Source organism: Scleropages formosus, chromosome 9 (genome assembly GCF_900964775.1).
Source record: "Scleropages formosus chromosome 9, fSclFor1.1, whole genome shotgun sequence".
NCBI classification, from domain to species: Eukaryota; Metazoa; Chordata; class Actinopteri; order Osteoglossiformes; family Osteoglossidae; genus Scleropages; species Scleropages formosus.
In genome coordinates, this window is record NC_041814.1 from 11,473,333 (window position 1) to 11,490,904 (window position 17,572).

Sequence of the window (17,572 nt, forward strand, 5' to 3'; positions counted from 1 at the left end):
CTGTCTGTCTATATTGTAACTGTGAAACTACAGGGAGTGTTTTAACAATGTATTTTGGTAACACAAGGCAAAAGCAGTTTTTTGGCCTCTATTTACCTGTGCTGGCCTTTTTAACTCCTTAATTGGCTTAGATAATTGGCATCTGTGACAGAAACCTGCTTTTCAGGTTAACAAGAGATGTACTCTGAATTAAAAGTTCAAAGGATAAGCCTAATTGCTACTCTTGCATTTCCTCTGCTGACTTGCTGTCCATGTGATATGACTAAGTGTACCTGTATTTTGAGTTTATATTAAAGAAACAAATAAATAAACAAATGGTATTTAAAAATAAAAATAGTCTTGATTTAGATCCCATGTGTTCCATAAGATTGTTTACACTTTGTAGTAAACATTAATTTAAACTAACATGGATGCTCACAGTATAAATAAATAAATAAATAAATAAATAAATATTCCGTTTCATGTCTGTCCTTGAAACAATTAACAAAAACTGTCTGTCCAAAAAAAAAAAAAAAAAAAAAAAAAACTTCCATTTCCTGTTAGCTTCTGTCATGTTCAACTGTTCTGAAGGACAGAACAGTTAAGTGACAGGTTTTCCTAAATAATGTTCAAGTATTATAAGACTAGCAATAATTAATGTTTGACCCCCCCCCCCCCAAAAAAAAAAAATCATACATCACCTTAAAAAGAAAACTTGAATATCTTCAATTATTTGTATAGTTGGTGATCTCTACAAAGGCCTCCCATGTAATTTTGTTTTGTTAGAAAAACTTTGTTCCTCAGGGTGTAAAAATTTCTAAATTAACATCCTTGTCTCAGACTAATTCCAGGAGAAACCTTCAGATAATTGTCCTGGAATAACAATATTTAGTGTAATAGTCTTAGTTACTAAGGATGGTTACAACAGATATAGTCATTACTTTAAAAATGTATAAAGACATTGTTTGCCTTCAGATATACATCAACGTAATTTGATTATTAAGTGTAGAAATTCAGGTTCCTTTGAAAACATTTTATCCTGAGCAATAAAATTAACGCTGGAAACATGGTAATCTAAAGGTGGTATGAACGTTTTCCATCAAATTCAACACTGCTTACTGGGAGAAAACGTTATTTTATATAAATGTTTTACATTAAGTACTAAGCAGTACAGTATATCTAAACAACATAGAAGGGAACAGGGGGAAAAGAGGAAAAAATAAAAAAAACCTCTTCACAAAGTAAATCTGACAAATTATGTATTGCATACAGCTGAACAGGATGTTCTTTTTTTTTTGCTATGAAAGAAAATGTACTGAATCTGCATAAGATAATCATCTATTGGTTATAGGTAGGTGACCACCTTTTACCAGGTCTAAAATGTGTCCAAGGTGGTAATTACTTCTTAATGGAGAAGAAATATCTAAGAAATTCTATAGCAATGGACACAATAAATAACCCTGTTGTGTGGGGAGGTGAGAGAAGTAAGCCAAGATATAAATGACAAAGTAATCTGCTTTAACAGTAACAGCAGTCGCTTCAGAGGCCAAGACTACAGACATGAATTTTAACAAAAATTATCCTAGTATCATCTAATTAACTAAATGTATGTGGGAATAGGAATATTGTAAATTAATATGAATGACAACTAGAAACAGGTCGTACAGTTTCTGCTCCAACCACACCTCCAAATGTCGTGGAACTTGAAGGAAAAACACCCAAACCTGGGTTCTCCAGGAAAAAATGCGCCTTAAAACTGAATTGTAGTAGTAGCAGCAGCAGCAGCAGCAATAGCACAAAGGATGTATCTGAATACTGCATATAAAGAATGCCTCTAATTGACCTTATATTTGTTTTTCAGTATTTACACTACATAGCTATTTCATTTTCAATATCCAAAGAAAGGTTAGTAGATTATGTTATTATTTAATTTTAGCAATCACACATCCATCTGATTTTAATTGTTTAAATCATTGTACACAGTTAAAAAAACAATTCCTCCTTTAATCCTTGAGGTTTCCCTACGTGCCACTCATCCATGGCAGTGATCCTGAGCATATGGTGCAGCCTGGATTGGCCTGCGCATCACCACATACAGGGATGCCCTATAGAGTATCCTTTCTAAGGAATACAGTACTTTTAACTGAAAGTTTTTTAACAGAGCTCATATACCTGTAACATATTGTCAATCTCAGTTGTGTTAGATTTCAGTGTTTATAATTAACAAGACTATTAACAACATAAGATGCATTATAAACAAAAGGCAGAGGAGTCATTAGATCAATACAGAGGTAGTCTCTACTTATGAATCTTTCAGATTATTAATTTAGAGAATCATAACTAACATCAGCATAATCAGTATTTTGGCTGATCAAACATGCTCAGTGTACTCAGTGGAGTCATACAAAGGTTTGCTTTAATATAGTGAGAACATGTTCTCTCTTTACTCATTTGCAATTATATTTGTAATTGCATTTGAATTTATTCATTGATCTGATGCTTTTCTGCAAAATTACTTACAGTGTTAATGCTACACCTTTGGATTGCGTACCTCTGGTTTGCCGGTTGCACTCTGAAAAACTAAAATATCTAGTCCAATTATGTACTTTGAGTGTACATATCTACTTTTATCCAAATGTGAGTTGTTCTTGAAAATCCATCTGTCAAGTGAGAGTGTTATTAAGGAAGGAGCTATTCTTATTGTTCCTATGTTTGTGGCAGACATACCACCAATGAAATTTCAAAGCAGTAATGAAAGAGTGAACAATAAGAATGATTCATCAAAGGCCAAAGTGAGGGCTTTAGCTAATATATAACACGTTTGGAAATAAGTAGAACAGTGGATTCGACTGCACTTTGTATAGATGTAAAGATTACTGTGTGTATAGAACCCAGTTATCATCACAACTTGGTTTCTGAAGAACACAATGCCATATTTCCTTTAAAGAATGTAAACAGAATTCATTGCCAGCACCCTAAACTTATATGCAACTGTGTCTTCATCTGCTGGGACTAGGGCAGGGCTAGGCAGCAACTCAACTGATTTAAATAATCAAAGGAGATTCGATCTGCAGTTAGTTCACATACAGTTGGCAAAATCATGATTATCAAGTATGGACTCCAGATAACTGAGTTTCATGTTAATAGTCTGTATCATGTCTATAATGGGAAAAGTGTGTATTATATTATTTATCACTAACATGCTGGCCCATTTACTGTCCATGTTGAAGTTTGCACAACATTTGAAATTAATTAAGAAACAACTAGAAATATTATTTGCTTATTTTTTACATTTAGTAAACTGATTGCATAAATTGCAGAGATTGAAGACATTAATGTCAACAAACCCTTTCAGAATATTAATGAAACAACATAACTCTTATGCTTACTGTGTTAACTCTGAAATAAAACCTTTTTGTCAACTCATTTGCCAGTGTGTTCATAAATCTGACCTTGAAAGTCCCACAAGACTTAATTTAATACTTATAGTAAAATACCAAATCACATTTATTGGACAGTTTTTAAGATCCAGCAACAGCAGTAGGATTTTTTTAAACTCATTCTGGAATTTAGGGCATAATATTCTATAGAGGGAACTAAAGTGGAACTACAGTAAATACTGCATTAAATTATTCCTGTCAGTGAATGGTAACAGGAATTAAGTAATTCATTCACTGCTTTCACAAAGGATTGACACCACATGACAAGGTGTTAAAATGTGCTGGAAAACTGTAACTGGAAACAAACAGTAGGCCTACAGAAGCTGACCGTGTCCTGAAGATTGTTTTGATAAGGAGCCAGGCACAAATTGGTGCCAGCCAACCAATACTTATACAGAGGGACAGGGAGTGATGACAACAGAGAACAATGAGGGTTCCTATCAGCAGTTGCAATGACACAAGCCCAGATACATGCGCACCAAAGGGGCGGTAGGTTGCAACAGCAGTAATTTTCCACATCACTAGATTCCTTTCACATGATGTCCACTTGGATGCATTCCACATTCACGTAATATTGTTCAAACAAACAGTGTTATCTTTAACATTTTCCTCAACACCTTGATCTTTGATCCTGAATAACTTGCGGCCTGTTCAGGATCCATTTACAATTCCAATTTAGATTACCTTAGACCACAGCTGGCTTTGTCATACAAATTCACTTTGGCTCCTCTTACTGCAGCACCATTGTTCACAACTGCTGAAACTGATTTTACTTTGTATATAGGTTGATGTTTTTAAAATAAAATGGATCCATAAGAGCATTACTGTATTTATTGTCAAGTGACTTACTTCGGAGGAGCATTTCGATTCTCAATGAAAAGATTGCAGTTAATGAGATCTTGACACTTGAGTATCAGCAACCAAAGTGTTTTGTTATTCACCAGCACTCTAAAGCCTCCTGTTGTCACAACACCATTGTCTTTATCTTGAAAGATTTTCACACCCCAGATTTTTTAGGCATAAAATATACTTAACCTTACACTATTAACCAGAGGGAGAAAACAGGAAATAACAGGTTGAGGAAAAAAAAAAAAGATGACATAAGAAAGCTGAGTGGTGGCAATTTTAACTATGTCAAAAAGGTTTTGCCATTTATACTGCTTAAATGTGAATAATGTGTATAAAGGGAGACTCTCTAGTAGTACAGGTGCCTCAAAACTCCTGGACACTGAGTTCAAACATGGGTTAGAATATGGCCCATTCATCAGGTAATTTGCATGTTCTGCTTGTGCGGTTCATGCTTGTGTGTGTTTCTTCCAAGTGCTCTGGTTTCTTCCCACAATGTAAGGACAAGTTGTCATGGATAGATGGATAGAATATTTCAAAGGTGAAGCTTTTTTAAGTTTTTGTAGTGAGAAGAAAAACAGTAAGAAAAAAACTCTTCAGATACTGTTGCCATATATACTATAAATACTGATTTGCAATTGTAGTACATATTGAGGAATGCATAGATTTAAAAACTATAATGCAGACCCATTCATAGAGCACTGCATTCTTCCTAGAGCAATTCAGAATAAGTAGCTTGCTCAAAGATAGTACAGCAGGAGCAGGATTTGAACTGGAGATTCCCTCCTTAGAAGACAACACCCTAATCAGGATGTTTCACGTTCAGCCGAACAACCATTCCAACTGGTCTATATATGCAATATAAGTCATTGTGTAATTAAGTTAAGATAATGAACATCATGAAGAAATCAAAATAAACTTCAGTAAGTCATAGGCAGTAGAAAGAAGAATGCAGAGTGTCTTGTGAGGTGGGATCTGTTTTTGTGTAATGGCAAAGGTGAGTGGCTGTAGTTGTATTCCACCAGGTTTGAATCATATGAGTTAATATGCATTGGAATTTAATTCAGGTGTCACGTTTTTGTATTCATCTGAACTCTTCAGTCACCTGAGTGTATTCATCTACACTAGTCATTCTGCTGTTCTCTGCATATTCATCGAGGCCAGTGGCAGCACTTGAGCATTTAGCAGATTATTTGTCCACTAAATCAGATATATACATCATAATGCAATATTTCCCATCCTGTAAGTAAATGTCACAAATGTAATAAATAAAAATGATAATTGAATTGCTGTACTCAACCATGTCAAGATGTAAATATTATGAGGAGAATTGGAAGAATAATAATTTGAAGATGTAACATAGTTCAAGCTAAACAATATAAAATGACTCAAAATACTTCAATAGTGCATAATGATAGTATATACTGGCAAACTGTGGATAGCTGTTTCACTCTCAGGGTCAGTAGAATTTGTGAGATTATGGTAAAAGAAGGCTTATGGCGATTTTGTGATTTTGTTATTATATTACCCAATATAATAATTTATAACAGTGTTTCTAACTAGGGGGGTGCGGTGGCGCAGTGGCGCAGTGGGTTGGACCGGGACCTGCTCTCTGGTGGGTCTGAGGTTCGAGTCCCGCTTGGGGTGCCTTGCAGCGGACTGGCATCCCGTCCTCGGTGGGAGTCCGTCCTGGGTGGGTCCCCCCTCCCCCTCCGGCCTTATGCCCTGCGTTACCGGGTAGGCTCTGGTCCCCCGTGACCCCGTATGGGACAAGCGGTTCCGAAAATGTGTGTGTGTGTTTATAAATGTACTTCAATTCCAGATGCCAAAGCAAAAACTTGAAACATAATGACAGCTCTAGTAATTTATGTCATTTACCTGTACACTCTTCTTTTTTAAAAACAACCAATGCTTCATTAGAACAAGTAAATTGTAACGGTTTGTGTGAGTGACCTAAAGGAACTGCATACTGCAGTACAGGGTATTATCTTTCATTACAAGGGGGTTGTGTTGCAGTTTAGGCAGGTAGCATTAAAATGAAGGGGGTTATTTATCTGCTCTCATTGGAACTAGAATATTGTCCCATGGCAATAGTGTGGAGGAAATATGGGAGCTGTCAGAACGGTGAATCTTTTGAAATCTCCAGGGACTGATAATAATAACCTGAAACTGCTATTGTGTTTGGTGCCAAGCTCACTTCTCTAACAGACTTTTCATATACTTCTTTCTTATAAGTATACATTACATATCTTAGACATATTTAATTCAAAATTAATAACCAGTCATATACAGCCTTTAATGTATAGGAAGAGAGATATCAGGAAAGAAAAACTGTGTCTTTAGTTTTATATGAAAACACAGATGAATAATGTAAATGAGGTGGAAACAAGATCTTTCTTACCTTGAGCAGGGTCAGGTGGTCCAAACTCTAGATTATACCTTAATATGTAGAAGTTATTCCACACATAAAGCTGGTTGTCTCTTGGATTGTAATCCACAGCCGCAATGTACTGGTACTGGTTGGGAAATTGAATATCCACAAACTCCCCCCGGTTTTGTTTTGTGTTGTAAATGTAATCTATCATACTTCTGCTGACTTCACTCTCATTTTCTTCATAGGTGGACCTCACTACATATAGTACTCCACAGATCATGAAGGCATTTGAGGCAGAGCGCTTGTCGTAAACAGTCTCCCACGTTGCCTCAAAACGAAGTGTGTAGGGGTTCAGCTGACTGATGACAATCATGCCATTGTTCTGCTCAGTGGCATAAATAACCCACAGGCCGTTTTCATCCACGGCCAGATCAATGTCAGTTTTTCCGCCCCACTTGTAGGGAGAGGTGTCGTGATAGTTTGCATTGTTGATTATGGCCTCTCCACTTTTAATTCTGGTCCTCAGGTCAAACTTTACAATGTTTCTGGTCCTCTCTTTATTAAAAAATACAGCACCATCATAAACCACAAATCCTGTACCATCCACCCGATGAGGCAGCTTATATGTAGTGGTCTGACGAGCATTTTGAAAGTCTTCGAGCGAAGAATACTCAATCAAGGTGTCAGTGCGGTAAGGAGTCCAGGGCATGAAATAGATTTTGTCGCCTGCTTGGAGAGGGTCTTTACACCAAGCCCCTGCTTGTTGCTCCGCCTCAAAGAGGAAGGAAGCATCACCAACAGCTTTCAGAGTTCCAGGGCAAACAAAAACTAGTAATGGAAAGAGTAAAAAATAAACAAATTTAGGTCAATAAAACATCACAGCAAAGGAAAAAAAATAAAAACAGGAGATACTTTTTAATCATTGTCTTGATAAATTGGTTGTCCACGCAAAGTGAGAATCAGACAAGAGAATGCAAATATATGAGTCTAATTTAGACGATAATAATAATAATAGTAATAATAATAATAATAATAATAATAATAATAATAGGAAAACCTGTTAAATTGATAATAAATTCTATAAACAATGGAAGCAGTGTCTCAGAAAGATAAATACAAAAAAAAAAAAAAAAAAAAAAGACAAGGAAAAACCTGTAAATAAGAGGATCATACTAAACACACCTGGCAACAGAAGGGATTTTTAAAAAGCAGGATTCAGCATGTCTGTAAATAAGTATTCTGTGACACTTGGTAACACCACGTTTTATCTAGGATCTGAGAGACTTGTTATTACTAGTGGTGGAAATGTCACATCCATTAAATTTTCAAAAATTAAGAACTCTAAAGCCATTTTTTTTTTTTTTTGAAGAATAATAAAAAACAAAAACAAGGTGGAAAAAACAGTGAGTGGTTGGACAGGGGGAGGGAGAGGAAGATTACAGATTTTGTGAGCTTAAAAGGCCAAGAAACCGTGTTACTATGACATGCTATGGAGAGGGTTTGGGAAGCCAGGCAAAATGAGATTGTGCTAACAAGAGAAAGCACCTGGGGGTATGGAGAGAGAACGCTAAAGAGTCCAACCTCTAGACCCCACTTACATCTTCAAGCTCCATTTTTAATGAAAATTTGACTCCCATCTTTTTACAGTTTAGTGACCTTAACAGTAATAAGGAGGTTTTTCTACTGCCTGCTGGGATCAGAACACTAGAGTGAGGATAGGAAGGTTTACAGCCATATGCCACAAAACAAGGAGCTAGGGTTTGGATTGTGTCAGTTATTTACCTTTTTGTTCCACTTCTATTTTAAGCGTTGGAAGAGAGAATGACAAGGGTGCAAGGAAAAAAGAGATCAACATGAATTAACTATCATCTCTATGTTACATATGCAGCAACACAGGTCATGAAACAAGGACATAAATGTAGGAAGACCTATTTTGGGAAAAAGAAAAAAAAAAATTTAGCATCAGTCACACCAGGCAACCTCTGAGGAAACAATCAAGTTAGGAAATATTAAGAGGTCTAAACGGACAATGTTCTGTTAATATATATCGGTGTTAAAATTATTAGACCAAACGAGCTAGAATGCACCTGATTTTGGTAATTCAAACTTAAAATTGTTCGTGGCCTTTGAAGATGTGTGACTGGGGGCTGCTAGCAATGTAGTGGTTAGAGCTGCTGCTTTTGGATCCACAGGTTCAAATCACAGCTGTAGTACCCTTGAGCAAGGTACTTATCCTGAATTGTTACAGTAAAATTACCCATCTGGATAAATAATTGTAAGTAGCTTAACATTGTAAGTTCATGGAGTCTAGTGTCAGGTAAATGTAAAAAAAAAAAGAAAAAACATTGTCCCTTTATGACCCTTGTGATTACTAAACATTTGACACATAGATTATCAAGAAAAAGGCAACTTGGAGGAAAACTCTAAAAGCTGATATACAGAAATACAGACAAAATCTGAATATTGTTATTGTACTTCATAAAGACCGACCAGCCAACCAACCAATGTCTACAACCGCTTCTCCTAAGCAGGTTCGCGGCAAGCCGGAGCCTACCCGGGAACACAAGGCGCAAGGCCGAGGGGGAATGAGACACACCCTGGACAGGATGCCAGTCTGTAGTAATCATAAAGACCTATATTTTGAAAAATATTTCAAGTATAGAACTGATTTAAAAATTTTTTATTATTATTTAATAAAATATTTAATTATCATTATATACTGGATATGCTGTATTTGATGATGTGGAAGCCCTGTGACATAGTATCACACCATCCTCTGTGGCCAGTAAGCTTTAATAATTACATAATTATTTTTGTAATTCAGTGTATATCCAACCATTAATTTGTAATATGCTTCTGATCCTTTGTTCAGAACTTTGTGTCACTGAGTGAGGAGTGCTCTATAAAAATAAACTGCTCTATAAAATCAACAGAATTTCAGAATACTAATGACATTGACCATTATGACAGGCCACTACTTGTCAAGTTATATCACTGTGTATAATTTCCCAGCAATACTACAGATTAGGAAGTTTAACGAAACAAACAAGAGGCAGCAGTGCATTATTATTCCTTGTGTCCTTCAGTGTACATTATTTATCTTACCCCCTTTCGAGAGGGTAGGTAATTAGTCTAAATGACTACTAAACCACAGCAGACCTGTTAATAGAAGCACAAATAATTTTCCTGACCTTACAAGTCAAGCAGTTAACACAAAGCATATTACATTATTCTGTCAACATGCAATGTGGCACGTAAAACAATGTAACCTAATAACCTGATAACTTTGGGACTGTACATTATATCCTTACAATTACTGAAGCACTGCTATATCATGATCATTACAATATAACCACAAAATAGATGTGTGTGTGTGTATATATATACACACATACAGTATATAGATATCATGCTATTTCACTTTTTAGAACATCAAAATAAACCAGAAAATAATTAGACAAAATAAATGATACTCAATAATGTATGAGTATCATTTGCAGGCAAAACATAGACTATTTACGATAAATACTTCTGCGAAAAAAAAACTCTAAAGGGTGAGCCTAACAGGAAAATCAAACATGTTTTAAGCACCTGCAGAGTACCCCAGAATGTTAAGGAAGGCAGTATTTTGAGCAAGTTTCTTTTCACAAGTAATTACAAAAGTCCCAAGGTATTTTAAACTGATTTCTTATTAAAGTATATAAAATGTGTTCAGTAATATTTTTAATTTGATGTCATATAAGTTAATGGGGAAAATATTTTTTGTTTCATTTTGTAACATCTGTGTTGCTTTTTCCATTATCCCCAAAAGAACAAGTAAATTGGGAATGAATAAGATGCACATAATATGGTGGTACTCTGAGATACAGAACACCTATTACCTATCTGTTCAATTAAAATGAAATTAAATTTAAGTGTAATAGTTTTGTAACTGCTTGAATCTCCTAGGTATTTTAAAAGTCACATATGCTGTGATGTTTAAAAATTTTGATTTACTGCAGACATTTAGCAGTAATGCACTGAGAAAGATTATCATTTGTTGACCTAGGTCTAATTTTGAATAATTTTCCTTGACCATATGTCCCTAAAATGGTAACTATACACACTAAAAAAGTTAGTACTGGATATTTTTCCCTCATTTTCAGGATGTTCATGCTCCACAGGCAAGCATGTTCATATTTAAAGTTCTATTTCGAGTAAAACATTATTTTTCAAGAAATAATGTACAGGATTCTTTGGCCCCACACCTAACAACAGTGAAGGGGAACAGTACTGACACAACATACAGTATCTAGAAGGTTTGTAAAGTATATCAATGACCTAATTCAAAAGTTACTCTGGAGAAGGCAAATACTAATTAACTGTCAGAAAGCACAGTACTGCAATTTCTATTTTTCGTTTCTTGGGCTATTAAAGGCAACAGGCAGTTTTCTGATTTATGAAATTACTGTGCATTTTTCTTTCTTTAAGCAAATAATGTAGAAGCTAATAGGCACTAAAAAGCATTTTAACCAAAACCAAAAATCCCAAATTGTAATGCAAACTGATGATTGAAGACTTATACCCAAATTATTAGATTCATATATACACAATGACATTTCTGAGAGAAAAAGAATGAATTAATGAAATTACATTTTCATCTTCATGTAGCATCACCACATTGCACTGTTTAGAGCTACATAAAAATAGGCAATGCAAGAAAACCAGTAATTATTCTGTAAATAGCTTACTGCTAAAACAAACTGAATTGTAGATATTTTGCTTTCTTTTCCATGTTTCATAATCTGTGACTGAATCAATCTGATGGCAAGAACAATCCTTAACTGGAACTACATCACATACATTGTCATTGACAGTTCTCAGTGTTGTTAGCTGCATTCTGGTTCCCTAAGAAATCAAACACAGAATGACACAAATTGAGAAAGTGCAGATTTCACGAACAGCCAGCAAGAGAAAATAAGGAAGGGAATCTGGAAAAAAGAAGAGACAAAATATTCAACCTGAGTAGATGTTAGTCTGAGAAAAATAGTTAAAGGCAGGCAAAAAAAATCAGGGCGTGCCAGAGGATTCCTGTACATTGGAAAGAAAGGACAGAAAACAGTGAAAAAAATCAAAGCAGATATAAACACTATGCCCCTACTGGTTGTTTGCATATTCGCTCAATGTAACTGTAATAAAGTCAATAGATTTTTTTTTTCTTTTTTTTGCAGTATCTTCATAGTACAGGATTTATATAGCACATAAACTCATCACTTAATTGTTGATTTTCTTAGGAATGTAATGAATATAGAATTAATTTCTTGGATATATATATATATATATATATATTTACAATTGCATAAACTCAGTTTTCAAAATAATGGTACCTGTAATCCAACACGAACAGTTGTACGTTAAGAACTGAAGCACTGCTGTAGGTTTCCTTATTATTTACAACGGTAATGCTTTGCTGCGCTGCAGTCAGCGATGAGACCGACATGCTGGAAACAAGCCCTGGCCCTGCAGGCAATACACTACTTGGACAGGACTGAGGTGCTACTAGGCCAATTTCAATCAGTGGCAACATTTACAACTACTTTGTTGTTTTCTCACTAACAGACAACTGAGCAGCAATTCAGCTGGTCAGTAAGGCCAATTTTTTCAAACATGCCCATCTAATGTGCTGAGTAATAAATAAATAAACAAATACATAAATAAATACAACAATGGTAAATCCATTTTATTGTCTTCCACTTTTGTAATACTGTTTGTTATCTTGTGTAATTAGGAAAATAGTTAATGACTAATACTATGCACAGAATGAAACAAAACCGATTACTACAAAAAAAAAAAATACCGTATTTAGTATTTCAGCATTTCTAACAAGAACTTTTTTTAAATTTGAGTAAACTCAAGAAGAAAATAGAACTGTATGTAGAAATATGGCTGGAAATACATTTTCAATCATCCACAAAACACGACTTAGAACTTCTATGTCTTGAATTGAAATAAGGTTATAATTATTGTTTTTTATGGGACTACTTGCACTGTATGACTTTTTTTTTTTTAAGTAATGAGTAAATGCATTTGTATGATGTCATATTTGAACTTGATCAATGCTTACAATACTGCAAATTAATTTTTATATGTGTGTATGCATGCGTGTGTGCGTTTCTGGTGGCGCAGCGTGTAGCACTGCTGTCTCACAGCTCCTGGGTGGTGCAAGAGGACATGGATTCGACTGTTGCTCAGTCTGTGTGGAGTTTGCATGTTTTCCCTGTGTCTGCATGAGTTTCCTCCCACAGTCCAAAGACATGTTACTCAGGTGGATTGCTGACTCTAAAGTCACTTGTGTGTGTGAGTGTGTGAGTGAGAGAGAGAGTGAGAGCGAGAGAAAGAAAGTGTGTTTCAATGGTGTATGGATGCGTGATTAATTTTAAGTAGCATATCTAGGAATGTACAGCATTTTTGTGTGAATGGTTCAACTCAGGTTTAAAGAGCCTCACAATTTGCCAGATCTGCAAAAATAAAGATTTAATATTGATCTGAAGTCTCAATTATAAGTGCAACCTTTAGCAACCATAACACAAAACAAATCTTCCGAGCTGATTTTGTGCCAGTTTAAAAAAAAAACTGCGAAAGAATCACCTGTGCATAAAAATGAATAAATAAATAAATAAATAAACACACACACACACACACACACACACACACACACACACATTTTCAGAACCGCTTGTCCCATATGGGGTCACGGGGAACCGGAGCCTACCCGGTAACACAGGGCGTATGGCCAGAAGGGGAGGGGACACACCCAGGACGGGACGACAGTCCGCCGTAAGGCACCCCAAGCGGGACTCGAACCCCAGACCCACCAGAGAGCAGGACCCGGTCCAACCCACCGCACCCCCTCTAAATAAATAAATAAATAAATAAATAAATAAATAAAAAAGTGAAAACATACAAAATTAATTTGAAGTGCAGAAATAAAAGCTATTTTCTGGAAAAACTCACAGTCATCATAAAACTGGGTCCATTCAAGAGTTTAGTTTACTCAAGTGTAATAATGACATTTTTTTTTCCAATTTTTCTCAAAATTGTAGACTGTTTGGTTACAAAAGTGGAATAGCTGTCAAACTGTAAATGCAAAACTTCAAAATACATATCACAATTTATTGTAAAAACATAAATGTATTTTACTTCCCAATCTCTCTCCAGGATTGATATTTTTACTTTCCCGCACATTTTGGAGCAAAGATTTGTATTTTCAAACCATTAACTGCACTGCGTCAAGACAATTTCAGGAAATGCAAAGCCAATATGAGGAAGCTCAACAACAGATTCAGCATCGCCTCGATTAAATGTAATTTTAAGAACAATATGAGCTGAAGTGGTCCAGGAAAAACATCAAGATGTTGTGTGCTGAAGGTACAGTAATGTTACTTTTGGGTTGATTGAGATTTTAATTATGCATGTTGTAAAAGCCAGTTGAATAAATAAATAAATCTTAGTGCATTAAAATTGCAAAGCAATTATTAATTACATTATAATTATCCACACAAGTCAATTAATTATTTTCTCTATCATTTTCTCTTATGGATATTACTTTAAACAGACCCTCTTATATACCTTTTACTAAAAAAATGAAGCACACCTATATAAATCGTTATGAACCAGTTTGTTAAAATCCACTGTTGTCTTTCGCTGAAGTACTTAAAAATTAACATTGTGGCAAATTTTGGGGGAAACTGAAGGAGGAAACTTCCCTTAAAATACTGAATGAAATAATGCATTTTCAGTTAAGTCCCAATACCTAAGAATAATTTGTTGTGCACACTTTGTGTAGAATGATGAGGGTGTCTACATCAAGTAATGAAAAGGTCAAAAACAAAAGGAAGTTGTGGAAGGTAATAATCTACATTTTGATCAACTGGTGAAAAATGGAAATACCCAGTCTCACAAAAATGTCATCGATACATTTATGTTAATTTCATAATAAGCTAAAATACTGTAATAGTCAGATGGTTGAAAATGACTACAAACTTGCATGTTCTTGTTTTCAGATTATTTGGATTTATAGAATTTCTTGTGCGGTTACCTTGAATAAATTCCAGACAAATCTGTTAGTAATGGCTTTGTACAATCATAGTGTATAATATGAGCCATTTGTTGAGGGGTATACAGTGGAAAACAATCATTAGGTACTTATAGCTATAAGGATCTCTAGTTATCAACAATTTTACTTTGTCTTGAAGTGATGCTTTGTAAAATAAAATTTAAAAAAAAAAAAAAAACTTGCTTTATGTGTGATACATGTAATAAACAAGGCTTACCAAAATATTGCTAAGATCTGATTTACAGCAGACTGTCATAATTGGGAATTTTATTTGCTATTTTTTATGTTATTTATATTATTTTTATTATTTAAAGGTTTATTGTTATGTCTTATTTTTATTTTTAGAAACTGAAAATGTGACGAATAAATCAAATTGAACATATTTTCTGCCAATCACCTGTGGACACTTCGATAAGAAAATACACCAGTCAGATATAAATAACTTTGGAAGCATGAATGAAAGTTTATACTTACTGTATGGAACACATTCATACTGGACCTCAAGGTATTTGTAAGTCCCTGGGCAGGGGTCAGGGAAGACATCTGACCCAGTAATCACAACACACTGGGTTCGATTGTTGCACCTGAAAGAGTAGAAAACAGAAGACCATTGTTGCTATTGTAAATTTTGATATAAATTAAGAATTTAAATAAATGACCTGTAAATACGCAGGACTGGTTGTAGTGGTGTGTGGGTTTTGAGTCTGATTTCGAGGTAAAAGGCAAAAACCAAGACAAAAACAAGAGAATTGACTATGACGGAGAAACCATTTTGAAGATGAGATCGAGACAAACAGCAGTTAGAAAAACTGGTCATCAGAAAAACAGCATGGAATATCTTGAAAGAAAAATAAAACAACTGGAGGAGCAAGCAATTTGTGACAACCAGGTTGTTCATGGAACACCACAGCAACTGACAAAAAAATCATTAGAGCTGTGAAGAAAAACCCCAGACTAACAGCCAAAGAAATCACACATAATCTGTAGAGTGCAGGGGTGAGGGTGTCATGATTCACAGTTCACAGAGGACTTTACAAGGAGAAATACAGAAACTACACGGCAAGATGCAAAACTCTCATCAGCATCAAAAACAGAAAGGGCAGACTGGAATTTGTAAATTGCAAAAATGAGCCAAAAGGGTTCTGAAAAAAAGTTTCATGGAGAGCTGACATGAAAAGAAACCTTTAGCAAAATGATGGAAAGGGAAGAGTGTAGAGAATCGGAGAGACTGCACACAACCCTGAGCACACCAGCTCACCTGTGAAGCATGGAGCGGACCTGGGCATAAATAGCTACCTCTGGAATTGGCTCACTAGTTTTCATTGATGATGCATGTGGTGATGGTAACAGCAAAATGAATTCTGAATTGTACAGAAATATCTTCCAAACTCATTGAATAGTAATTCATAACGCAGCAAGACAAGAAATCAAAACATTCTGCACAATTGACAAAGGAATTTATCAGAAAGAATTAGTGGAAAGTTTCAACTGAGCAAGCATTTACCTTATTGAAGAGGAAGCCGAAATCAGAAAATCCACAAAACAAGCAACAACTGAAAGAGGCTGCTATTAAGACTTGGAAGAGCATTTCAAAAGAATATATCAAGAATGTGGTGAGTTCAATCAGCTTGAGTTCAGTCAGTTTGAATCAAACTTGAGGTAGTTACTGCATGTAAGGAATTTGCGACCAACGCTAAACAGCTTCAATTTGCTTTAAATTTATTTGTTGCAATATTTATGCTCACCTGAAATTGTTGAAACAAAATAACCCGTAGGAAAAGCCATTACCCAGAAATAAAAACTGACATTCTGTAGCCTTATATTCACCTTTCAACATGAAATACAAATTTCTTGAATATTGAAAAAAAAAACAATTCTACTTCACTGTCCCAAAACTTTCACTTCTAACTGTGCGCATGCATAATGTCCTGAATATAAATAATTTCCATCTTGGTGGCAATGTTAAAGAAGGTTACAGAAATGTGACAAGTCATACACAATATCAAATACTTTCAGAACAAAAATGTATGCTTTGCTTATAAATATCATTTGAAAGCAAATTACTGCACATCAAAATGAATTATGTCATGTTTAAAGCTATGTCTGATTCAGTTACAAACTGTGTCAGAGCAGAATATGACATTATTAATAACAAAATTTGCATTAGTTTCAGTGTCTTATGTGGAATCCTGCAATTAGAAGGGAACCTGATAAGTCACTGAGACCTTCTTTGATTAATTATTTCTCCACAGTGCTATACTTTTTACCTTGCATTTCTTCAGCATCTTGTGTGGGGGACACCCTTAATTATACTCCAGAATGTGTCTACACCTATGAAAAAGGCAAGCAGTTTACCACCCGTACAGCTCGTCCTACTCATCCTAATGACCGTTTTCAAAGCAGACAAATCTCGCTCAGGAGACCATACGTATAATCTGCAATACAGTGTGCTCTCTAATCAATAATTCTGTTCTGCTGGTTAAGTACAGAGAAGACATGGGGCAGAAAATGTTTCTTCAACAGATCATTGGAAATGTAATAATAAAAGTTTGGGACATATTTCTTTCCCTTCTCTCCTGAACTTGTGTGTTCAGTGTTGTATCATTCATTGGTACTGTTGGCCTCATATTAGTTGTTGTGGACTGATAAGACATGTTGCAATTTTCTGAATGAATTTAATACAGTTTGTCTCTCATGCAGCCATGAAAAGAAAAAAAAAATATTTAAAATTTGTCACTGTCTTCAGCAAAGGGACGTTACCTACATCTGATGGATGATTAAAACACAAAATTCAATTACTCAAACAAATACTTCTACATCAAATATATTTATGTTGGT

General features: G+C 35.1%; 1 protein-coding gene across 16 annotated transcripts in view; it reads right to left on the bottom strand.

The window, feature by feature from the left end:
* Positions 1-17,572, bottom strand: part of adgrl2a (adhesion G protein-coupled receptor L2a) — a 99,702-nt gene that overhangs the window by 30,800 nt on the left and 51,330 nt on the right. For 11 of the 16 annotated variants that reach the window (XM_029254884.1, XM_029254877.1, XM_029254881.1 and 8 more), the window contains exons 4-6: positions 15,209-15,318; positions 8,422-8,436; positions 6,667-7,467 (exon numbers count right to left, since the gene is read on the bottom strand). In XM_029254884.1, coding sequence (XP_029110717.1) covers positions 6,667-7,467; positions 8,422-8,436; positions 15,209-15,318 — 926 coding nt within the window. The remainder of the gene's footprint in view (positions 1-6,666; positions 7,468-8,421; positions 8,437-15,208; positions 15,319-17,572) is intronic. The other 5 variants (XM_029254886.1, XM_029254878.1, XM_029254883.1 and 2 more) reach the window with 1 other exon arrangement.